We start from the raw sequence: 25,587 nt of genomic DNA, 5'->3' as shown, positions 1-25,587 counted from the left end.
TGATTTGGGGGGTTGCTTCAATTTGAAAAGCTTAGGTTTGTAAAAATGGTTTGTATAGAGTTGGTGTTTGTTATTCAACAAAAGCAGAGAAACTGAAGACGGAGGCTGAGCTGAAGCTGCTGTGGTGCCTCTTGAGTAATAAGAATAAAGAAACGTGTTGGAAATTGAATCGAGTGTCATGTAGGACGTGGTGCACTTGGTCCGTCTGCCTGGTTCCATTTTCTGATTATTCTCCACATTCTCCGGGGACACACTGGCAGGCAGTCCAGCTCATTATCTTGTGTCTCGTCCTTCTCCTTGTTGTCATTTTCTTTCCTTCAAAGCAGTTTTAAGAAACCGAAACAACTGAAAAGATCGTGTGTGTGTGTGTGTGTGTGTGTGTGTGTGTGTGTGTGTGTGTGTGTGTGTTTAGGAAGCTACCTCATTTCCCCCTTAGTTTTCTCGTCTGTAAGAGGAGGCAGTGGAAGTGAGCACTCCAAGGGCTGGAAAGCTGGCTTGCTGTGTGAGAGCGTGTACTGTTCTTGCAGGGGAGCTGGGTTCAGTTCTCAGCACCCGTGAAACTTACCATAGAAAAAACGAGGGGGCAGGGAGACGGATTGGCGGTTAAAAGTGCATACTGCTCTTGCAGAGGACCCTCGTTTGGTTCCCAGTGCCCACTTTAGACAGCTACAGCCACCCATCACTCCAGTTCCAGGGGAGCCAACGTCGCCGGCCTCCACAGCATTCATGTGTACACATCGAGTTAAAAAATAATAATAATTTTTTAAAAATAGCTACCCTGTCAACATTTTTGAGGTTTATTTAAGAAAATATATGTTACACACTTAAAAGTATTGCACAGCTGCCATAGTAAGTGATCAGATATTAGCAGCCATTAAAATTGCTGCTGGCATTAGAGTTGGAGCAGTAGAGTAGATGTAATTCTAATGGTCCTATTAAATAAGAAACACAGAGGCAAATAAAGAGTTAAAAGCCCAGAGATCAAGCAGTAGCCAAGAGCTAAGACCACCTTATCTTACCACTCACTGCTGTCCTTCCCCTGAGAGAGAGAGAGAGAGAGAGACCTTCTTCCTGTGTCCTATCTTTTTATTGACTTTCTGTTTTGCCTTCTCATTGGTTGTAAACCCAACCACATAACTTCCTCATCACTGCCTGTCTGTACAGACCTCCAGGTCTCTGGTTGGTACTGAGATTAAAGGCGTGTGTCACCATGCTGGCTGTGTCCTTGAACACACAGAGATTCTGCCTGCCATGTGATCAGATTAGGGGTATGTGCTACCACTGCCAGACTTCTGCTTAATGGCTTGCTCTTACCTCTGATCCCCAGGCAACTTTATTAACATACAAATAAAATCACATTTTAGCACAAATACAATATCACCAGACAGTGGTCTTATGAGGTCATTTTTTTCAAGCGACTACTGACTACACTTTGAGAAATAGATCCCAGCTAGGTGTGGTGCTGCGTGGCTGTCGTCCCAACTACTCAAAAAGCCTAAGTAGGAGGATTGCAAGTTTAAGGTTAGCTTAGGTAGCATATAGCAAGACCTCATCTTACAAGAGGGAACATATGTCTGAACATTGCTATGTGTGTTCACTTCCAGTAGGTAAATCAGTTCCTAGAATCACCAGAAATGTGAGTGGAAGAGGAAGTTAGCCAAGTGGAGTCCTTCAGTGTGTGTGAGGTGTGGCTGTATTACAATTTACTGGAGGCAACACTGAATCTGCAGCCATCTTCCTAAAGCCAGGCTTCAGGTCGGAGCCTCTGTCTGCAAAGTGCGTTCGCTTCTCACCTTCAGAGTGCGGGTGTGCGGGTCTCAGGTGCAGCCGGAAGGGGAAAGGTGAGATCGCCTTAGGAACTGGCTGCCGTTGAGGAGAGTGGCTTGTGAGGGCTGCATGGGAAGCATTAGTGGGAACTTTGTGCCCTGCTCTTGGGCTCAAGCTTTTTTGCTGAATTATTTATTATCACATTGTATTAGCTATTTTGCTTCTTGATAGATCATTTTACACCACAATATTGCTGCTGTCTAAGGAAGAAAAATGTCTTCTCAGCAGCACCATCGGCCTCCTGAAAGGGTAATTTGATTCTTAAGATGGTCATTTGCCCTGGTGATTACAGAACATTTATTTATTTATTTTTCCCTCTGGAGTCATAGATACTGAGTACAAAAGTACCATATGCTTAGTAGGTTTCTTCTAAGAAAGTGTTCCTCTAGCATTTGTGAATTCTGTCCCTAATTGTAAATATTTTAGCCAGTTCATTTTGCTAACTCTTCTTCCTTGTGTGTGTGGTGTGCATGTATATGAGCATGTTTAGGGTTGGGGGACATGCATGTAGGGGCTGTACAGACAAATGCCTGAGCATGCCGTGAAGGCTGGAAGTTGGCCTCAGGGTTCTTCCAAGTCACTTTCTACCTTACTCACTGCGTCATGGCCTGTGTGTTGAACCTAGAGCTCCTCATGTGGTTAGTCTGGGTAGCCAGCTTGCTCCAAAGATCCCATTTCTCCCTCCCAAATGCTGGGATGACAGACAGGTCGCCAAGCCCACCTAGCATTTACCAGGATGGGTTCTAGGCTCCTGACTGGTCATTGCTCTGTGGCAGATCACTAGCCACTGAACCATTTCACCAGCCCCATTTTGGTAATTTAAGAAAGGGAAAAGCTTTATAAACAAGCTATAATTCATCTTATTTCTGCAAAACTCTCAGCAGCATTGTTTGTATTGTTCTGTTTATTTGTTTGTTTGTTAACAGGGTTTCACATAGCCCAGAGTGGCTTCAATGTAGCTGTGTGTCTAAGGACAGATAATCCTTAACTACTGCCTCTACCTCCCAAGTAGTGGGGTTACTAGCCGGGTGATGCCTGGATGCTGGTATTGTCTTTGCCCCTTGAAAGTGACACTCTTCTGAAAAGTAACTAGGCTGGGTCTTGAGTGACTCTAGGTGCCCTGTCATGGACAGTACTAGACACGTTGGCAGAACCGGGTGGGAAGATGGCTGCAGCGCAGATGTGAGGAGGTAGTTAGAGCTGGACAGAGGTGGGTTTGGTCAGGGGGTGTCCTGAAATCTAGACGCGGGTCCATAGCATCTGACATAAGTAAAGTAAAGCATGGAGTCTCCCACGGGCCTTTCAAGTGTCTAGTATTCCAGTGACGTGTAGTGTAAGTATGTTATACTAGGAAGCACCCAGAAAGAAACAAAGTAAAATAAGAACCTTCCTACATCTCACACCTGATTTTCTAATATGCCTTCCTGGCTTTTCTATGGAAATAGTTAGTTTTGCTTAGGGAAACATAGAGCATGCATTCCTAATATTTTAATTACCTGTAGCAGTCAGTCATTTCTCTTTGCTGCATTAGAGAACTCATGTGGATGTGTGCTCCTTCGCATGTGCTCCATGCTCTTGATCTGAGAACTCGTGTGGATGTGTACTCCTTCACATGCGCTTCGTGTTCTTGATGGCAGCTGCTTCTCCTGGAAGCTGATGTGATTTTGTTTCCTAAAAGGGGTCTTGCTGTGTTCCTAGGCAGGCATCTAGGCTCAAATGATTCTACACTTTCAGTTGCTTCAGTAGCCGGACTAGATAGAGGTTTGCATCATCACACTGGAGTAGTAGTCTTTTTTGTTTGTTTTATTTTTATTTTGTTTTGTTTTGCTTTTTAGCACAGGGTTCCTAGGTTTAGCCTTGGTCATTCTGGAACTCACCCCATAGACCAGGCTGGCCTTGAACTCTCAGACATTCACCTGCCTCTGTCTCCCAAGTGCTGGGATTACAGGTGTGCACCATCATACCCAGCTAGAGTAGTAGTATTTTTAACAAAATTAATTAATTTTATTTTTGGTGTGTGTGTGTGTGTGTGTGTGTGTGTGTGTGTGTGTGTGTGTGTGTAAAACTCAGAGGACAGCTTGCAGGAGTCAGTTTTCTCTTTCCTGAGACTTGAACTTAAACTGTCAGGCTTGGTGACAGGCTCCTTGCTGAGCCATCTCTCTGGCCCTCAAATAGTATTATTTATTTATTTTGTAGACAGCTTTTAAAAATTACTTGAATAATTTTTCTGCATTTTATTGTGATCTTTTTAAAAGTACAAAAAAATGTAGACTAGTAAAATGGCCCCTCTCGTGTCCACCACTTATCTGTTAACATTTTGCCATATTTTATAGTTGAGTTGATCATTAAAAAATGTTACTGCAACATACTTAAGCATAAACTTCCTTAAAAATAAAATATGAGTACCATCCCATGCTCATATCACCTGTTAAAATTAGTGTGAATTTCTGTGTCCTGTGCAATCTAGAAAGGCTTGGTGTACAGAGATGCCGGTGAATGTCCCCGTTATTAAGGCTACACTGGGTCTGGGTCACACAGATGTGATCCATGCTTTACAGTTCTGGAGAAATCCCCCATGAGCCATCAGAAGCGTGTCTACAACTCCAATAAGGTGACTCTGCTGGTGAAGACAGGTGGTCCTAAAACACCTCAAGCTGCAAGTGGTTCTTGATAGGGCAAGAGCAGTTGCTCCAGAGACCCAAGCCAGAGTAGGGAAGTGGTCAGGTTCTCCACAGGGTTTTAGTAAGATGGTTAGCTATTTGGTCACTTGTTAAATACCTATGACACATTTTAATAGAAAGGTATTTAGGGTGCAGTGAATACCGAAAATCTAACATTGACCTCATTAGTTGACCCTGAAACTTGGAGAACTTAAGTGGATTATCTCCTGGTTTTAGTGATTTTGTTTTGTTTTTTCTTGTTGACGACAATCTGCCCTGTTTAGCCTGCCTGTCCTTTTGAATGGGAAGATGAATTTGGGTCAGCTAACTGGAACTTACTATTGGTACCTTTCTGGGATTCACCCTGCAGCAGTTCTAAGGATATATTTAGCTATGCTTTTACTTCTTAGAGAATCTTCCAGCAATCCGATTGCCTTTCAAAGTATGTTGCTCCTGTTGCAGGTTTTGGTCCTTCAGTGTATTGACTGCATTTATAAATGAGAGACCTGTGACCAGCTAAGAGAATTTGCTACAAGGAATGGAATTAGCTCACAGCCTGCTGCTCAATGAAGAAGTGTCCAGTCAACTAGGTGAAGTTCAGAAGGCTGAGTTTATTTTCGAATGGCTGAGATACTTGGAGAAGCTTTTGCTTGCAACCAGCAGGGTGGGTAACATCACAAAAGCTGTTTTTGTTCTATAATGTGCCAGGAATGTTTGGTTGCATTTGTTCATTTTCTTGCTTTGTCTATAGTCATCTATTAGTTTATAAGAGGTACAGTTCCTTAAGACTTAACAATGAAATGTGATAGATTTCTTACTCCTTCTGAAATGTCACTTTTAATTTTACAAGTTGAAAAAAGCAGAAGGAAGTTAGCCAATGTTTATTGTAGTACTTTAAAAATACATGTAACACTTGGGCTGGGAATATAGCTCAGTAGTAGTGTGCTGACCTAGCATGCATGAAGCCTTGAGTTCAGCCACCAGTACTGCAGAGCACACACAACACACACACACACACACACACACACACACACACACACACAGACACAGAGAGAGAGAGAGAGAGAGAGAGATACATACATGTAGGATTTAACAAAAGATAAATGTCTGTTAATTTAAATTAAAAACTGATTTTAAATCACTTAAAGGCCTTTCTAGTTCTGAAACAGTTTGTCTGGAAGTCCAGTCCAGTTCTAGGGGGTCCAATGTCCTCTTCTGGCTTAGAAGGGCACTAGATAACATGTGCATACATACGGGCAAAACATCAATATACTTCAGATTTTAAAAAAAGAAATCTTGGGGGTGGGAGATTTAGCTCAGTGGTAGAGTGCTTGCCTAGCAAATGCAAGGCCCTGGGTTCGGTCCTCAGCTCCAGTTTAAAAAAAGGAAATCTTATTTTTGTTTGTTTGTTTTGAGACAGGGTTTCTCTGTGTAGCCTTGGCTGTCCTGGAACTCACTCTGTAGACCAGGCTGGCCTTGAACTCAGAGATCTGCCTACCTCTGCTTCCCGAATGCTGGGATTAAAGGCGTGTGCCATCACACACCTGGCTGGGAAAAGTGTTTTTTGTTTTGTTTTGTTTTGTTTTGTTTTTAAGATAAAATTCTGTCTACCAATTGAAGAAATACTAACTTATGGAATTGAGGCCTGAGTGAGCACCCGAGTGCCCTTAGCGTTTCAGTGACGTTTTCAGAGAGCACACAGGTAGACTGGAGGGCCACTGTTAGCATCTGTACGCATTCACTTGTAAAAAGAAAATGGTGCTGGCCTTAGGAAGCCTCTGCAGGGTCAGCTTTGGGTTGTAGGCTGCTGCCTTCCACTGCTCACGTAAGTGAATGGGGGGAGTTGGCTCAGTAAGAAGCTGTAACATCACAGTTGTGTGTCTTCCAAGTAACTTAGAGGAAATGGAGTCCTGTCTTTGTGAATGGACTGCAGTGTGTTTCAGAGTTTCCTTTTTTGTGACAGCAAAGCCAAGAACCACTTGTCAGTATAGCACGGTGCCCGAGTCTCCGGCTCGCTTGTCATCCGCATTCAGGGTAGCCTCAAGTTTTCCTAGGGAAGAGTTGTACTGTGCAGTCACCAGAAGTTATATTAACTTGCCGTTGTCTTTTGTTTCTTCATTGTAGAATGACATAAAGGAGAAGCAGAAGACTCTTGTTGGACAGCTCTTGTCCTTGCTAAACAGCTCCCCGGGGCCTCCCACTCGCAAACTGCTCGCTCAGAATCTAGCCATACTTTATAGTATCGGAGACACATTTGCTGTGTATGAGACAATTGATAAATGCAATGATCTTATTCGTAGCAAAGATGACTCTCCAAGTTACCTTCCCACCAAACTGTAAGTTCAACATTAGAACCTAACAATACAAAATACTGTTTCCTTGTATGATTTTCTAAAGTATCTAACCTATTTGACACTTGTTTTGAAATTGAGCATAAATTCATTGTGTTTTGATTTTTCTTTTACTTATTTTCTTTTTCTTTTCTTTTCTTTTATTTTATGTAGTCCTGGCTATCCTGGAACTCCCTATGTAGATTTGCCTGGCCTTGAACTCAAAAGTCTGCCTGTGTCTGTCTCCTGAGTTCTGGAATAAAGGCATTTGCCACTGTGCCCAGCTTGATTTCTAATCTATGAAAACAAAACAAAAACCAACATTTAGCTTGGCAGTGGTGGCACACACCTTTAATCCCAGCACTCAGGAGACAGAGGCAGAGGCAGACAACTCTATGAGTTTGAGGCCAGCCTGGTCTACAGACCAAGTTCCAGGACAGCCAGAGCTACACAGAGACCCTGTCTCGAAAAACCAAACCAAACAAACAAACAAACCCACATTATCTTCCTGTCAAGAAAGTCCTTTTAAGCATATTTTAGGGGAGCTGGAGAGATGGCTCAGCAGTTAAGGTCCTGTTGCTCTTACAGAAGACCCAGCTTCAATTCTCAGCATCCACATGTTTGCTGGCTCACAACTACCTGTGACTCCAGTTCCAGGGACTTCAGGGACCTCTTTCATCTCCACAGGCACCAGGAGTACATAGGATGCACATACACCCATGCAGGCAAAACACCCATACACATACAATAATTTAAAAAAATTAGAGGCTAAGAATCTATAACTCAGTAGTAGAACACATAAGAGTAAGATGGAATGTCATTCATGCCCTTTTCTTTAATTCCTGATACTATAAATAATAATAACAACAAAGACTAATTAAGACATGGTAAGTCGCCAGGCGGTGGTGGTGCACGCCTTTAATCCCAAGAGGCAGAGCCAGGTGGATCTCTGTGAGTTAGAGGCTAGCCTAGTCTACAGAGAGAGATACAGAGAAACCCTGTCTTGAAAAACAAACAAGCAGAAAAAAAAAAAAAAAAAGACATGGTAAGTCTAGCTTTGAAATTGAAAATGTCTTCCTAAGTTTTTGGTAGGAAAGTGTTTAAGAATGTATTTTCAGGTCTTCAGATTTTGTTTATTCTTGTATTAAGTTCTTAGTAAACTAAGACAAAAGATCTAAGTGAATGATACTTCATCACAGTTGAAAGCATTTTAGGGAGGTGGAGAGATGGCTTCGTGGTTAAGAGTGTGAGCTCCTCTTCAGAAGACCTTAGTTAGATTCCTATCACCCATGGTCAGGCAGCTCACGATTCCTGTAACTTCAGCTCCAGGGCAGATCTGATTTCCCCCTGTGGCTTTTGTAGGCACTGCACTCACATGCACAAACGCCAACACAGGCATACACATACCCGCATAATTTTTAAAATTTTAATATCTGAGGATACTTCCTAAAAGTAGAGCCACCAAGAATGGCAGAAGTTTTAATAGTCACGTTTACATGGTATTAAGATGTTTGTACCACCACCCCTTCTTGGTCGTGACTTGGTTTCTGATTCCAATGTTGTTTCAGGGCTGCTGTGGTGTGTTTGGGTGCCTTGTACAAGAAGTTGGGTAGAATACTGGCTAACGCCTTTACTGACACAGTGGGGAACATTCTTAAAGCTATGAAGAGTGCAGAGGTAAGCGCAACTGAGGAATTCCACGCTCGCATTATATGTGTTTGTGTCTTCTGAAGTTAAAAGGTTTACATTCTTTAAGCATGCAGAGGTATCTGTGTACCTTTATCTATAAATTAAATATATCTAGACTATGTGTAATGCCTGGAAAATAGATTAGTTATTCTCATTGGGAAGGAATAAGCAGTGTGTAGTTAGAGGGGAAGGCGTGGGGGTGGGGGACAAAGACCTAAAGGGTCTTTCAGTGCCAGGCTAACAGTATAGCCTCGGCTTTTTCCTTTTGATGCTGCACATTACTCCCTGGAACATCTTTTGTTTTTAGGACTGACTTAATTTAACTTCCAGGATCCTATAATCTCTCAACAACTATAGTTTTACAAGTTTTTAAATTAAACCAATATGTTAATAAAAAATTTAAGTCTTAATATTTAGGACTAAATATTAAATTCCTAATATTTAGGAATAATGCTAAAAGATCCCAACAGTTGTTCTTTTTCTCTAGAGAAGCAGTCTAGAAAATAGCTCGGAAGTCATTTATAGAAAGATAGGCCAACTTCGCATTTCTGAAATGTTACAAGAGAAAACATAAGGAAGTTCAAAAGAAACCCCATTAAATTTAAGATTTGTACTAGAGTAAAAACCTTCAGGTCTGAAATCTGCGCTACTGAACTGGTGAGGGACCTGTCCTGCAGAATCCTTCTCAGCAGTGTTTTCTGAGAGATTGTCGATGTTTGGGAAGGCTATCTGACCCATGGAAGGGGAAATTCTCAACAGTGCTTTCTGAAAGATTGTCGATGTTTGGGAAGGCTATCTGACCCATGGAAGGGGAAATTCTCAACAGCCACCTCTAGACAAAGAACTACACACAACCTATGTGTTTTGACAGAAGAATTAGTATTCGCCAGTGCTGATCCCCATTTGTTATCCAGTACAGGTGGTCAGCCCTGAAGTCATACATATGAGCAAGCATGAAAAGGACTCCGCAGGGTGTGTGTGTGTGTGTGTGTGTGTGTGTGTGTGTGTGTGTGTGTGTGTGTGTGCGCTCGACTGAGTTTATTATTTTTATTTTATGTGTATGAGTGTTTTGCATACATGTATGTATGTGTGCCACATGCATGCCTGGTGCTCCTTGGAGGCCAGAAGAGGGCTTGGATCCCATGGAACTGGAGTTACAGTGTTGGTGCTGAAAACTGAACCTGGGTCCTCTGTTAGAGCAGTCAGTGCTCTTAACCCATGAACCATCTCTCCAGCCCCCCCCCTTTTTTGGGGGGGTGAGATTGGATGCAGAGCCTGGTGCATATTAGATAAGAGGTCTCACTGAGGTACAGCTGTAGGTCAGGTTTGAGCTTCATAGAGTGCTGGGATTCTGTTATAGTGAGATGTGATATGGACAGATAGTACTTTTTAAATAGAAGAGTAAATGGTTAGTGTTTATTTGTTTTGTTTTGTTCTTGTCTTTTGAGACAAGGTTTCTCTGTGTAACTCTGGTTGTCCTGGAACTTGCTGTGTAGACCAGGCTGGCCTTAAACTCATAGAGATAAAGCTGCCTCTGCCTCCTGAATGCTGGGATTAAAGGTGTGCGCCACCACTGCTGGTCAGTGTTTCTTAGTGTCAGAATAAGTTGGTCAGTACATAAAGAAACCTGAATTTTCTTCCATCTGAAGTAAGCACAGTGTGTAATGCTGCCCTCTCTGTGGACTTTCCCTGTTCTTTACATTGCTCTTTTCTTTCTGGCAGTCTCAAGGCCGCTATGAGATCATGCTGAGTCTGCAGAGTATGCTGGCTGGACTGGGTGCTGCTGCTGCACCTTGCCACAGGGATGTTTACAAAGCTGCTCGGTCCTGCTTGACAGACAGATCCATGGCTGTCCGCTGTGCTGCTGCCAAGGTAAATCATCTATCTGCCACTTGTCTAAACCATGTTCGAAGAGAGTGAAGTCCCCTCTGAGAGCATCAGGCTCAGCCACAGGATGTTTGAGCTGTAGCCTTGGAAATCAGCTCCAGGGGTCTGGTGCTGACATGTGAGGAACCACAGGCCAGAGGGTTAGATGAACTTCCCAAGGTTTATAGCTGTACCGGGATAGGAAGGGCAAGCTTCCACACTTCCAGATGCATTCTGTTTGCCGTGTGTCCCCTCTGTACATGTGTGAACTAAACGTGTATGTTAGAGTTATTACTGTTCCAGATTAGTTCCATTTTTAAAAGTTGTCCTTGGCACAGTTGACTGGGCAGTACAGTGAAGTCACTTCTTACAGCTGGACTTGCTGCCGCAGTTGTCATGTTTAACAGGTTGTCTGTCTCTAAGGGTGTTGTTGTTAATGTGCTCTGGGAAGTGGAAGGGGGTTGTACTCTCACTTTGCTTGTTCTTACCTTATGAGTTTATTAGTTCCTGGTTGTTCCTGGTTACATATAAAATACTGTGAAATTGTGTTTGTGTTAGACCATTATATTTCTACAACTTAGATATGCACCTGACATTTCTATTTTGTTTTCTCATTAACTTGTGTGTACATTTGCATAGTGTCTTCTTGAACTCCAGAATGAGGCCATCTTTATGTGGAGCACAGACCTGGACAGTGTGGCCACACTATGTTTTAAGTCCTTTGAAGGTTCCAATTATGATGTGAGGATTTCAGTTTCAAAGCTGCTGGGCACAGTGTTGGCTAAAGCTGTAATTGCTAAGCATCCAGGAGCAGGTAAAGTTATTTAATTATTTTCAGAGTGTCTTTAACTCTCCTCTGTTGATAAACACATGTAGCATTACAGCTACCCATCCTTAATATTTGAAAAGCAGAATATAAGTCAGTTGCCATTCACAAACATTGCTATAGGTCTTAAGATGTCATTCTCAAATGATTCAGTAAAAAAATTAGAGGAAGAAAATCCAAACAATTCTTGAAGTGTAGTGTGCTTTATTCAGTTATTGTCTTTTTACTTTTTTATTTATTTATTTTTTTCTTTTTTAGTTTTTCCGAGCCAGGGTTTCTCTGTAGCTTTTGGAGCCTTTCCTGGATCTCGCTCTGTAGGACCAAGCTGGCCTCGAACTCACAGAGATCCTCCTGGCTCTGCCTCCCGAGTGCTGGGATTACAGGTGTGTGCCACCACCACCTGGCCAGTTATTGTCTTTTTAAAAAATGAATTTTGGCTGGGTGTGGTGGAACCACACCTTTAACCCTAGTCTACGAATCAAGTTACAGGACAGTCAGGACTACAAAGAGAAACCCTGTCTCAAAAGAAACAAAACAAAAAAAGAAAAGAATTTTGATGTAATTGTGTTATTTCAATGAGACATAAGACCAAATTTTAAAATTTTTTTAAGGCTATATTTTATTACATTTGGTTTGTTATTTTCTAGGTTGGTATAAGGGCATAGCTGATGTGGATAATTTCAAACAGATGTATGGAATTTATTCTGTCTGGACAGTTTTGTTAGTTTTATTCCCTCTCTATATTCTCTAAGCAGTAAGCGAGGAGGGGCCATTTTTAAAAACAAAGATTCCATATTCAGTATATGCAAAGCACTGATGCATAGCTGAAAACTCTGTCCTGTATCCTCAAAGATAAAAAGCTCACACAGATGAAAACGTAACTTCTCTTGATCTTGACTCAGATGTCCTCAGACCAGAAGGCCTAGCCTCACCGAGTGGTTTTAAGATGTGCAGAATCCCAAGGCCCACCTAATTTAATCTAAATTCTTACTTCATCAGTCGTTTCTTATGACTTGTGTGTACATTATTTGAAAAACATTGTTATAGAAGAGTGATGCATTGCTCTCTAGAGGAAGAGTCTACCGTTCCTCTAAAACATTGCTTGTCAACAAGGGGTGAGAGAGGACGGAAGTGACACCGTGTTAGGATCCCGGAGGAACAGTAGTAGACCTTTAGGTCCAACCTTCTCCTTCTCCTACAAGTGAGACCCCCAGCCCTAAAAGCCTTGACAGGAAACTTTATAGTCTTGTGATTCACTCAGATGCTCTTATTTGGAGGGGGTCAAGCGGGCTATACTGGAAAGAACACACACATACACACACACACACACACACACACACACACACACACACACACACACACACACACCAAACCAGGAAAAAAAGAATTGCATTTAAAAGGTTAAAAAACTTAGTCACCTAAGAAATTGAGATTAGAACCTACCTATGTTTATTCAGACTCTCTTAAAAATGTCATTACATACCTCCACAGATTGTCCTTAGCAGTAGTACACAGATGGACTGAAAAGCACAATGTAGCATTTCAGAATAAAAGTGCTCAGTATTTAGCCTGTGCCTCCTGTAGAAGCAATGAAATAAGACTACACAAAGGAAGAATCAGCTGTACTCTCGGTGAAGCTTTGGCCTCCTCTTTTTGTTGGAGACTCATTTTGCATCTTTAAATTCTACCTTCTTGTATAGCTACAAGGTGATCTACAAGTCATAGTAGTGTTATGTTTTTATTTTGTTTTATTGAGAGTATCCCAGGCCAGCCTTGAACTTGTGATGCAGTCGAGGATCATCTTGAACACCTGATTCTCTTCCATCACTCCCGAGTGTTAGAATCCACAGGCATGCATGCAGTGCTGGGGATCAAACCCAGGGCTGTGTGCCCTTGAAGAAAGCGCTTTACCAACTGAGTAGCTTCCACAGCCTAGCTCACGTCTTACACGATGTTCTTAAAATCTATTCATGTTTTCTCTTGCATTTCATAATTCCTTTTTTTAAAGACTCAATATTTTTCTGTTATGTGCATATGCTATGTCTGATTTACTTGTTGACGGTCATTTAGATTGTTCCCACATGTATCTTAGCTATTGAGGATAGTACTGCAGGAAATAGGAGATTACTAACCTCTTTGTATATCAGTTAGGTTCTCTAAAGGAGTGCACATGATAAAACAAACGTGTATATTAGAGTGGCTTACAGTCCAAGTAGTTCAACAATGGCTGTCTCCTGACAGAAATGCCAAGGCTCTGGGGGCTGTTTGGTCCACAGGACAGGCTGTCTCAGCAGCCCTGATCTGGCATTAGAGTCCCATGGAAGGTCCTAGAGAGCTGCCAGATTTTAGTCCACACTAGAGTCTGAAGGCTCTAACAGCAGTGAGGGAAACGGCTCAGCAACAGAATGAGTACAGACAGACAGAAAGCAACAATTTCCTTCTTCAGTATCTTTTTATGTGGGCTTCCACCAAAGATGTGGCCCAGATTTAGGGTGGGTCTTCCACCTCAAACAATCCAAACAAGAAAAGTTCTGACAATGTAGCCAGAGTTTTCCTGTCCCGCCAGCTGCTCCCAAATAAACACACTGAGGCTTGTATTAATTACAAATGCTCAGCCAATAGCTTAGGCTTGTTATTAGCTAACTCTTTCATTTAAATTAACCCCTATTTCTTATCTATGCTTTGCCACATGGCTTGATATGTTTTCTCAGTACAGCATGCCCATCTTGCTTCCTGTAATGACTCTGGGCTCCCCCATTCTTCCCCCCAGCCTTCTCAGTTTGGCTTTGCTGCCTAACCTTATTTTGTTCAGCTATTGGCCAGTCAGCTTGTTTATTAAACCAATCATAATGACATATATTCACACAGTGTAAAGAAATATTCCACATCACAAGTGTGCCCAGTTGCTTGGGTTTTAGTTCATTCTAGTTGTAGGCTAGTTGACAACCAAGTTAGCCATCATACTTTGGAAACCTGGTTTCAGTTCTCTTAAGTAAATATTCACAAATGGATAGCTGTATCATACGGGGCGTCTAGTTTTAATTTTTTCCTTGGGATTTGTGGGTTTGCCCCACCATATTCAGTTTATACAGCACCAGGGATAAAACCCAGGGCTTTGTGTATGCTAGCCAAGCACTACATCCCCAGAGCGGAACCTTCCTTCTGGGTATGTATTGTATTCATGGGTCTCCTGTGACTCCTCTGGCACTTAGCATCTGTCCAGCTGAGCTATAAGTATATCCAGTTGAGAGTCTGGAGCATGCTCAGTTGTGGGGTGGAGAATAGAAAGTTCAAGATGAGCCTTGAGCGTCTTGTGCCAAAACCAGGGAGCCTCTGTATTGCAGAGAGCTGCCTCCTGGTCAGATCCAAGGCAGGGTTATTATCACAATGACAGAAACCTTTATAACCTGTTGAGTAAAGGGATCTGTGTGTCCATGCTGAGTCCAGCGAGGTTAGGAAAAGAAAAGAGCTGCTTTCACGTGGTGGCATGGTCTGGCCACTACAGAAAGGACCTTTGTGCAGTTGTAGTAACAGTCCACACGGGAGTTCCTGGTGGATTGCAGATGGAAGTTGTATAGTACTTTCAAGTAATCTCATAGAGAAGGCTAGCCTTACTCAGATGTTCGAAGCTGAGCTACTGAGAGAGGAACTGTATCAATTAGGTGGTTCTCTGCCAGAACTCTGAGAAAATACCAGACTCATTGGAAATCAGAGCCAGTCTGAAACAGCTGGCCAGAATCTAGTCTTCAAATGAGAAAAGAATGAACTACGAGGAGCCCAGGCACAAAGTGTTTGGGAGTTGACCGTACCTTCTGCAGCTTCCCTTTCTTTCTTCCTTTTCGGTTTTTGTAATTTGACAGATCTTTAAAAATCAGAACATCTCAGATGTGATCTTCTGAGACCCACACTCCCCTTCCTGACTTCCCTTGGTCCCTTAGCTTGACTTGACCATCACTTGTAGTGGCCCCCTTTCCGACTGTGCCCTCTGTAGTCTGTTGTCGCCAGAGTACCAGAAGAACAGATTTCACCTCCCCTTCTCCTGGCACTCCCTTTGGCTCTCACCGTGATGACCTACAAGGTCGTTGTGCTCTCTCTCCATGCTGTGCTCTCTCCGTCTTCCACCCTGGCCTGTCCACCCTGGCCTGTCCATCCTGGCCTGTCCACCCTGGCCTGTCCATCCTGCCCTGTCTACCCTGTCTATCAGCTGACCACCACGGCTGCATCCACACTGCTCTGCTCCAACCCAGCATTGCTCTTTGAAGCCTTTTTGAAAGAAAAGGCCTAGACACTGTTTCCAGGCGTACACATGCCTGGTTCCTTGCACGCTCACCTTGTTCCCATCGCCCTTCCAGTGAGTCTATCTAAAACCCACTGCATCACCCACAGTGTCCCCGCCTGGTCTTTGCTCTGTGCCAGTCACTGTTCAGTGCACTGCCGATTGTGTCCTGATGTTCACTGTTCACCTTCCTGGGATGTGGACACAGGGCAGAGGTTTGCACTGCTCACTAATGTTTCTCCAGGACCCAGCAGATTCTCGTTTTCCTTGGGTAGTTTCCTCTTCTTTAGACTCCAGAGTTGATTTTAATGGAAGTCACTTTCTCTGCTACTGCATGGCTTGAGTTTATGGGAGCTGAGCTTTTTACTACTGGTTTTCAGATGGTAAGAGAAAAGTGAGTCTTTTTTTAAGGTTTTATCTTCAAGATGTTTATAATGAGAAATTCAGAAATATCAGACAAAAGACTGTCTTGATCTCCTGCCCTAACTGGCCTTTTAACAGCTAAAGCCTGAGAGCCAATTTTAGTAGTTGTAATGACACTAAGATTTTATTTAAGAGACTGACAGAATAATAAAAGTTATATTTGCCAGTAGAGAAATTTTAACAGGAAAACATGATGGTTACTTTATGTAAATTTCATTAAAAGTTATAGAACATTTGGAAAACTTCGTGTTTTGATTTCTTTAGTATTTCTGGGTTTTTTTAAGATTTTTTAATTTATATTTTAATTGTGTGTTGTATTATGGGAGTTTGTGCCTATGAGTGCAGTTCCTGCAGAGGCTTTGGATCTCTTGGAGCTGAAGTTCCAGCCACCTGCAGTGGATGCTGGGAACCACTTGGGTTCTCTGCTACAGCAGTGTGTGCCCCCTCTCCAGCCCCTCTTTAGTGTTTCCGATCTTCAAAGCATTGGTGCGTGTTTGTTTATGATGGTGCATTTATTTATATTTTCTCTTATTTTGAGAGTGTGTTTGCCTTTTCATTTCTTTGAGGGAAGAAAGCAGTGGAGCAGGGTCATAAAGTGCCGCGGACTTGAAGATGTCTGTGCAAGGGCACTTTGGACTCTTTCCTGGGGGCTAAGGATTGAATCTATATAGCTCTGTATGTTCTAGGCAAGCACTGTACTGCACAGTACATCCCCAGCCCTTCCAGAGCTCATTCTGATGGACCATTAAATCGTCACATGACTTCTTTTGTCTAGTAATAGAATCTCCTGTGGTTTTCCACTGCATTTGGATTTTCACTTTTTCTGTCAATATGCTTGCTTTTGGCAAATAGAGACCACGTATAAATGTGACTGGAGGTGTAGCTTAGCAGCAGAGCTTGTGCTTAGCATGCCCAGGTCCCTGCATAGGTCTCCAGCACTAAAATGTGGTCTGCAAACTATGAATTGCTGTTTTGTTCTTTGTCGTGGCAGCCTCGAGGCAGAGTGCTCGCAGAGTCTCTCTGGAGGAAGTTCTGGAATTGCTGGGAACGGGCTTTCTGCGTGGGAGTTCAGGATTCCTTCGAGCCAGTGGAGACATGCTGAAAGGAAGCAGTTCAGTCAGCAGGGACGTCCGGGTCGGAGTTACTCAGGTCGGTGTCACAAATCGGTGATTGTGATACCCACACAGGCAGTTCCCTCCGGCCTGTAGTGAAAGCTTTGGTGTCTGACTCCACAGTGCGAGGCGGCTAGTTATGCTCCTGTTTACAGATAGAAGATATGGTGAAGCTAAAATATTTTTTGAAAACAAGGTTACACGTTAAGAGACTCTTGTAACCCAAATGTGATTTTAATTTTTAGTAATGGGTTTTACTTATTTCCTTTAAATCATAATCAGTTTTTCCTCCCCCGGTGCTGTCATATGTCTATGGCTTAACATCTCTTCCACTGTGTTTATGTACGCTCATGCAGTACAATTTAAATATTAGTACTTATTATTTAATGTGTCATATAACATCTTATATGATTTTTTTTTTTTTAATTTGGTTGGTTTTTCAAAACAGGGTTTCTCTGTGTAGCTTTGCGCCTTTCCTGGATCTCGCTCGGTAGACCAGGCTGGCCTCGAACTCACAAAGATCCTCCTGGCTCTGCCTCCCAAGTGCTGGGATTAAAGGCGTGTGCTACCACCGCCCGGCATGATTTTAACTCCTACAAAAGATTATGGCATGCAGTCTATATTTTTGCTGTGTAATTTTCCATCCTAAACACAAATTTTAAAGCAAAACTCTTGGAAAGGTTTCTTAGACTCAAACAATGCAAAGGCCAGTGCATGCTCCTCCTAAGCCGTCTTTTTCCTAAGTGTTATGATTCAACACAGGCAGTGCTTTAGAGATGTTGGCGCTGGCCTGGAGGTGAAGCTCACCCAGCAGAGCACGCCTCCCATGTACAAGGTCCTGGTGGATCCCTAACATTTACTAAGTCCAGCCAAAAAGAAGTCAGTGCATGCTGAAGATTTTCAATGAACAATTAAAATAAACTAAAAACCCACCTGCTTCCTGATGGATTGTGCTGTATGACATGTTCGTGAGTGTGTAAGTGAGAGCTCCCCAGTGCGACTGTATACTGTTTCCATGTCCGTATTGCTTGACAAGACTGCTGTCTTTGCATCTGCAGTAAGAAACCATTAGCATTCGTGGGGATAAAGAACAGCCAGATGGCTGCAAACTCTCCCTAGTGTCTAGAACAGTCTTTGGGGTTACGGTGTTGGAGGGTAGCTGATAGATGTCGTGCTCAGGTATCTCAATTCAGCTTGCTTGTTCAGGAGGTTCAATGGCTTCAAGCCGTTGTTCCCAGGTGCCAGGGACACACTTATGAAATGTCTGACAGTGCATCTCTGCCGAACATTCAGCAGAGCCTCACCAAAGTAGAAGAGAGGTGCTGCGTGGTGGGGTCTGCCTCGACAGGCTGTAGCTTCAGTCTTGGCACAAACAAACAAAAACTAATGCTGCACTAACGTGTACCAAGACTAAGTCAGAAGGGGTACAAAAGGTAGTGGACACTCTGCATGTGTTTGTGAACAACAAAAACAATGTTGATTTGCGCTGAAATGGTTGAATTTTGAAGATGAAATTGCTTTCTTTTTAGGCGTACGTGGTATTTGTTTCAACATTAGGAGGAGCGTGGCTAGAGAAGAACTTTGCTGTCTTTCTTTCTCATGTCCTAAGCCTTGTCTCACAGTTGAATTCTAAAGCCACCCAAGCCCAGATTGACGCCGTCTGCTGTCGCCGGTGTGTCTCATTTATCCTTCGAGCCACTGTAGGAGGCCTTCTGGGAGAAAAGGCTCAGATTGCTGCTGCAAAGGAAATCTGCCAGGCCATCTGGAAGCTGAAGAAAGTTGTGGGTATGGATCTACTGAAGGAGGAGTCTGGCTTACCAGTGTCAGAACCACCCCTTTGAAAGAGCGATCCTGCTGCATTACTATATGAACCAAAATACTTTTTTAAGTTTATTATTTATCCATGTGTATGTATGGCCATGTTCATGTGTGCTGTGTACACACATGCTTGTTGAGTGCCCAAGGAGGCCAGAAGAGGGCATCAGATCCCCTGAAGCTTGAGTGGTTGTGAGCCACCCAACTTGGGTGCTAGGAACCAAGTCTTCTGGAAGAGCAGCTAATGCCTTTAACCATTGAACCAACCACCTCTCCAGTCCCATAACAAAAATCTTAAAGCTAGTCATGACGGTTCCTCAGAATTCATGTTATGGTTCCTATACAAGTTAAGATTGCTGTTTTTAAACAGGCGATTTCAGGTTATATATTGTCCATTCTGATCACTCTGAGTATTCTCTCACTTGGTCTTAGCTATAAAGTGTTAATCCAGAGTTTTCTTTCTCATTGTCCATAGCTGACAGAGTAACAAGGGATCTGATCATGTTGCTTGAATTGAATCTTAGTTCAGGGGCTGGAGAGTTGGCTCAGTGGTTAAGAGTACTTGTTATTCTGACAGAGGACCTGGATTCAATTCCCGGCACCCACGTGATGACTCATAACTGTCTGTAACTCCAGTCCCAAGGGATCTGACACCTTCATCTGACCTCAGGCACCAAGCACATGTGTGCTGCACATACATGCATGCAGGCAAAATGTTCATATGCATATGATAATAAAATTAATGATCTAAAAATATTTTTCAAGATATTATCTTAGTTCAAGATCAGTTCATTCTCTATGCGATTTTGAATTTAAACATTCCTTTTAGCACCCAAGGGTTTCCTATCGATCAAGTGTGTATACTGTGTTCACCTTGGCCCTTACGTTTTTCTGCTCCTAACACTGACTTTCTACAATATATGTTTATAAAAGTGATGCATCCTTAATTCCTCTGTTTCTCCAGATGCTGTATTGAGTGACGGTAATTTGGAAACCCATCTCAGTTCCACGGATGTAGCAGCCAGCCAACACACGCTGGTTTGTGCCTTACAAGAACTTGGAAATCTCATACACGGTCTTGGCACTACGGCTGCACCTTTGCTCCAGGATTCCAGTACAGGTAGACCTGTTGTTTGTGGCTCTCTCAATACTGTGTTTCACTTGTACTTGAGGAGGAAATCTCCTTCATATAAGTAAGCTAGAGCAACCATACAAGCAACCATATCTGATGGCTTACAACCACCTGCTAACGCTAGCTCCTATCTGATGCCCTCTTCTGGCCTCCACGGCACCTGCATGTACGCTCACACATAACACACACAAAATAAATCTTGAAAAGATGGATGGGTGGGTGGGTGGGTGGATGTCTGAATGGTTTCCTGGATTTTTGCCTCTTTTCACTTTTATAATTAAAGATTGTTCTCTGGCGAGGTGTGATGAGGTACACACCTTTAATCTCAGCACTCAGAAAGCAGACGCTACATAGTGAGATCCTGTCTTTACAAAAAGCTGAGAAAGTTTTTTCTAACTCCCCCACTCCTCTTTCTGAAGACGTTTATTGTAATGGAAAAACTTAGAAGTAAGCCTGGACCTCTCCCCTGCAGTGGAAACCTCATGGTCTGTAGGGTACCTGTAATCATTGCCTCGGAGATCTTTATTTAAGAAGTAGTCTTTATTTCATTCTGAAGACAATTTTCTACCTTTTAGAATAATTGGTCAACAGTGTGACGTCCTCAGATAGCAGGAAGTTCACGCCTTTAAATCACACAACTCAGTGGTTTTGAGAGTTCACAGTTGTATGAACACCACCCCGCTTAACTGCAGAATGTTTTAATCACCACTAAAGAGTATATCTGTCAGTGGCCGTGCCTACCTGCCCTTCCCAGCCCGATGACTGCTCATCTACTTCCCAGTTCTGTCAGTTTACATATAAGACGTCTTGTGTCAATGAAACGTGGTCTTTATTGGCTAGTGTCTTATTTATCTTTTCTGTGGCTTTGTTCTTTGTCATGATTCCTGCTAACTGCGTACCTTTGTGTTTACATCATATTTGTGTTTGTAGGCTCTTTAAATTTCTATAGCAGTTGGCAGGAACTTCCATGTTTCAAAGAAGGTCTGTCTTGAATCATAATAAAGAGAAACTTTTTTGCTGTTCACTGTACTCTATCATGTTAGTGAGTTAGTGGGTTAATCCACTGAGGTCCTGGTGAAATCTTGATTTTAGAATTTGCTCTCGGGGCTGGAGACATGGCTCAGCAGTTAAGAGCACTGACTGCTCTTCCAGAGGACCTAGGTTCAATTCCCATCAACCACATGGCAGCTAACAACCATGTGTGACTCCAGTTCTAGAGAATCTTCTTCTGGCCTCTGTGGGTCCTGAACATGTTTGTGCACAGACATATATATTCAGGCAAAACACCCATATACATCAAATAAAATTAAAAAATAAAATAGGGGCTGGAGAGATGGCTCAGTGGTTGAGAGCACTGGCTGCTCTTCCAGAGGACCCGGGTTCAATTCCCAGCACCCACATGTCAGCTCACAACTGTCTGAAACCTCAGTTCCAGGAGATCTAATACCTTCATACCAATGCACATAAAATAAAGTTAAATAAAAAATAATAAAGTAAAATAAAATAAATAAATAAATAAAAGAATTTGCTCTCAGATAAGAGCCACGCAGTAAATAAGAAGCATTTTACTGTGTCTGTAACGTGCTAGAGAGATGTTTTTAGAGGAGAGAGAAACTTCAGAACATAACCCCGAGTTCCAACCCAGCATCCATGTCAAGCAGCTTTCAACTGCCCGTAAGTCCAGCTCCGGGGATCCAGTGTCTCTGTCCTCTGCAGTACCTATACTCACATGAACATACGCATAATTAGAAGTAATAAAAGTCATCTTTTTTAAAAGGGGGTTAGGACAGGTATGACTTTTTAAAGATGGTTTTGTTATGTATTGGTAATTTTAGTTCCTGGAATAATACTGAATTAATGATCTCAAGGTAAAATATGAAAAATACCAAGAAATGAAAATTGTCTTTTGTGTATTCATTAGCATAAGCCCATTTTAATGAGCTAATGCTAGAAGTGACCTCTGCATTAAAAAAATAAAAACAAGCCAGTGGCGGTGCATGCCTTTGATCCCAGCACCCAGGAGGCAGAAGCAGGCAGATCTCTGAGTTCAAGGCCAATCTGGTCCACAAAGTGAGTTCCACGACAGTCATGGCTGTTACACAAAGAACCCCAGTCTCAAAAAACAAACAAACAAAAAACAAATAGTTTAACTATGTCTCACCTTTTTCATTATAATTTGGCTTTTCATAGAAGTGGTATATTTTATATGGAGGTGGCTGTCATGGGGCTTGAGTTCTGTCTGTATTCATAAGTGATGGCTTTGCTCCCTTGCAGGCCTTCTGGACAGTGTCGTTGCAGTGGCCCTGCACCCTAGCCTTTCTGTCCAACTGGCAGCAGCGTGGTGTTTGCGCTGCATTGCGGTGGCCTTGCCTTCCCAGCTGACGCCGCTCTTAGACCGGTGCCTAGAACGGATCACGGTACTGAAGTCTTCACCGGAAGCAGTGACTGGCTTTAGTTTTGCTGTGGCGGCTTTGCTAGGTGCAGTGACGCACTGTCCTTTAGGAATTCCTCATGGAAAGGGCAAGGTAATGATTTCATTCTCTCTGTAAGGATGTGTTCAGATTCCCTGAAAGTGGGTTGCTGTTGGTCTGTCCCCCAGTTAAGGTCATGTGGGACAGCTGTCTTAAGCAGTTGCCTGATTATTCCTCATGTTGAACCCTTGCAACACAATCTCTCTGGGAAATGCTGGTTGTCCTCCCTTTTCCAGGGAGTACTTCCTGACCACAGATGAGTACAGTGTGCACAGGTCCTGGCTTTGACCCCACTGGGGAGAGGAAAGGGACACTTCCCATGCTTTTATTAGAAGGATCTCTGTGTGGTAACAGAATTTGCAGTGTGTCTAGCCTCACCGTGTAATCTATTTAAAATCCCACTGAACACTCTGCTTTCTCAATAGTGTATATGTCTCTTGCCCTTTAAAATACCACAACAAGCCTGGCTGTGCTCACCTGTAAGGATCAGGTATTGGCGAGTAGCCTGGACTATTTAGTGGAACTCCATCTCAAAAAAAAAAGCAAATGACAAACTTATGAAGGAAAACCTAAGTGTCATTCAATAAACTTAGTTATTGTCAATATTGGCATTTTTACTTCTGAATTAGTTTACATACGTTGTATAAAGTAGATAAATAATTAATATTTTAAGGGGCTGAGATTTTCCATATAAGAAAAAGAGAACTATAATTATAGAATCAAGAAAGTTAAATAAGGGGCTGGAGAGATGGCTCAGCAGTTAAGAGCACTGGCTGTTCTTCAGAGGTCCTGAGTTCAATTCCCAGCAACCACATGGTGGCTCACAACCATCTATAATGAGATCTGGCGCCCTCTTCTGGCCTGCAGATATACATGCAAACAGCACTCATACATTAAATATATATAAATAAATATTTTTTTTAAAAAGAAAGTTGAATAAAGGCCCATATGTTAAATTGAAATTATTACTATGAACTCATAATTTTATTTCTTCAAAATAAATACTTACAGCTTCATTCTTTCTAGTAAAAGCAGTAATTAACCAGTAATAAGGAATATCTTAATGATAAAACTGAGACTTTAATTATCTTTCCCCTCTCCCTGAAAAAGAAATCAGAGTTCTCCAGGCCGTGGTGGCGCACGCCTTTAATCCCAGCATTCAGGAGGCAGAGGCAGGTGGATCTCTGTGAGTTCCAGTACAGCCTGGGCTACAGAGTGAGTTCCAGGAGAGCCAAAGCTACACAAAGAGACCCAGTCTGGAAAAAACAAAAAACAAAAAAGAAAAAAAAAAAAAGGAATCAGCATTCTATTAAGGAGTTACATACATACCTTTATTACTGATTTTTATAATATGTCCTCTATAAAAACTTCAAAAATTCCAAACATGTCTTTAGTATTATCAGTGTCATTATAGTGAACTAGGTGACAGCCTGGAGAAGTACCTTGTCTGTATGAGTGTTTTGCCTCTGTGTGTGTGTGTGTGTGTGTGTGTGTGTGTGTGTGTGTGTGTACCTCATTCATGCCTGGTACCCACCGAGGTCAGAGGACAATGGTGGATCCCATGAAACTGGAGTTACAGATGATTGTGAACCACCATGTGAGTGCTGGGAACTGAACATGGGTATTCTGCGAGAGCAGTGGGTGCTCTTAGCTGCTGCTCCGTCTCTCCAGCCCCTCTTTGTAGTTATAGTCAGAGCTAACTGACTTAGCTCTGTTGTTATCGTGTGCATTAATAAGTTTGTCCTCAAATCTCATTAATTCTGACCTCATGTGAAATTTCTTCTGAGAAAATGCCGCTTGTCCTGCTTTGACTGAAGTGGTTGTTCTGGCCTCCTTTTTCTGGTGTCATCTGTCCCCTGGAAAGGCTGTGCTTAACCTGTAGGACTGTCCTTGAGGAACTGTATATGCAGCTCCCTCCTGTGCTTGCCATCTGCCCAGGGCCAAGTGGTAGCAGATTCTTTCTCAGACTGTATTCTTTAAACATGCAGGATGTACGCATTTGAATACCTGCTTATTTCTCTGCTGTTCACACCTTCTATTTTAGAGACTTTTAAAATGTAACAGTTTATGCAATGGCTTCGGGAGGCCATTATGAGCCTTTAAGGTTTCAAGTGTATAGACTCTTAAAAAGGGAAACTTCTATGATGAACCTTTTCTGATGAGTACTGACCAAAGAGGTTAACAACTTAAAGCAAAGGGAGTGAGAAGTCTAGACAGCTACATTCTGAATAGTCTGCAGTCCTGTCAGTGTGTGCCACCAAGCACTGTGCCTGTCTGTGTAGTTTCACCTTCGAGTATGTCCCCTGGAAAACTGGCTTACAGTCTGCTGTGTACTGACCTGTCATGTACTTTATCCTTTACTATACATAAGCGCCAGCTCTCCTGAGGTTGGGATTCATTTCTTTCACCTGCCTACTGATTTGTGACCTGACCCCTATTACTTTGTTCTCTCCACAGGTTGTCATGGCATTAGCGGAGGATTTGCTGTGTTCTGCTGCTCAGAACAGCCGCCTGTCACTCCAGCGCACACAAGCGGGATGGTTGTTGATTGCTGCTCTTATGACATTAGGTAACATTCCAGAATGATGAAATGATTCTGTTTTCTGGATCTAATGGTTGCTTTTAGTGTATATCAGAATATAAATAACCACACAAACATTTATCTTGTGCTGGCTTTAAGAAGATGCCTGGGCTGGACGGTGGTGGCGCACACCTTGATCCCAGCACTCAGGAGACAGAGGCAGGCCTTTCTCTGTGAGTTCAATGACAGCCAGGGCTTCACAGTCTCTGCCTAGCCATGATTTCATAGTACAACCCTGTCTGAAAGAACACCACTAAAAGATACCCTGCTACAAACCAGTCACTTCAGCCTCGAAGTAGCCCAAAGCTGGACAAGAGCCGGGCAGCATAGCGTGATCTTGTCTCAAACATACAAGAAGCCGGGATACTCTGCTACAAACCAGTCACTTCAGCCTCGAAGTGGCCCAAAGCTGGACAAGAGCCGGGCAGCATAGCGTGATCTTGTCTCAAACATACAAGAAGCCGGGATACTCTGCTACAAACCAGTCACTTCAGCCTCGAAGTAGCCCAAAGCTGGACAAGAGCCGGGCAGCATAGCGTGATCTTGTCTCAAACATACAAGAAGCCGGGCACCATTCTC

At 42.7% G+C, this 25,587-nt stretch overlaps 1 protein-coding gene across 3 annotated transcripts in view; it reads left to right on the top strand.

Moving 5' to 3' along the window:
* Heatr5a (HEAT repeat containing 5A) overlaps positions 1 to 25,587 on the top strand; it is a 115,159-nt gene that overhangs the window by 11,220 nt on the left and 78,352 nt on the right. For all 3 annotated transcript variants that reach the window (XM_036206149.1, XM_036206147.1, XM_036206148.1), the window contains exons 2-11: positions 4,950 to 5,151; positions 6,612 to 6,823; positions 8,386 to 8,494; positions 10,229 to 10,378; positions 11,012 to 11,186; positions 16,889 to 17,046; positions 18,539 to 18,794; positions 19,789 to 19,944; positions 22,231 to 22,481; positions 24,885 to 24,996. In XM_036206149.1, coding sequence (XP_036062042.1) covers positions 5,026 to 5,151; positions 6,612 to 6,823; positions 8,386 to 8,494; positions 10,229 to 10,378; positions 11,012 to 11,186; positions 16,889 to 17,046; positions 18,539 to 18,794; positions 19,789 to 19,944; positions 22,231 to 22,481; positions 24,885 to 24,996 — 1,705 coding nt within the window. In that variant the 5' untranslated portion in view covers positions 4,950 to 5,025. The remainder of the gene's footprint in view (positions 1 to 4,949; positions 5,152 to 6,611; positions 6,824 to 8,385; positions 8,495 to 10,228; positions 10,379 to 11,011; positions 11,187 to 16,888; positions 17,047 to 18,538; positions 18,795 to 19,788; positions 19,945 to 22,230; positions 22,482 to 24,884; positions 24,997 to 25,587) is intronic.

This window comes from Onychomys torridus, chromosome 14, assembly GCF_903995425.1.
Source record: "Onychomys torridus chromosome 14, mOncTor1.1, whole genome shotgun sequence".
In the NCBI taxonomy this organism is placed as follows: domain Eukaryota; kingdom Metazoa; phylum Chordata; class Mammalia; order Rodentia; family Cricetidae; genus Onychomys; species Onychomys torridus.
Note: the sequence above shows the minus strand (reverse complement) of the source record. Positions and strands in the feature narration are given on the sequence as shown.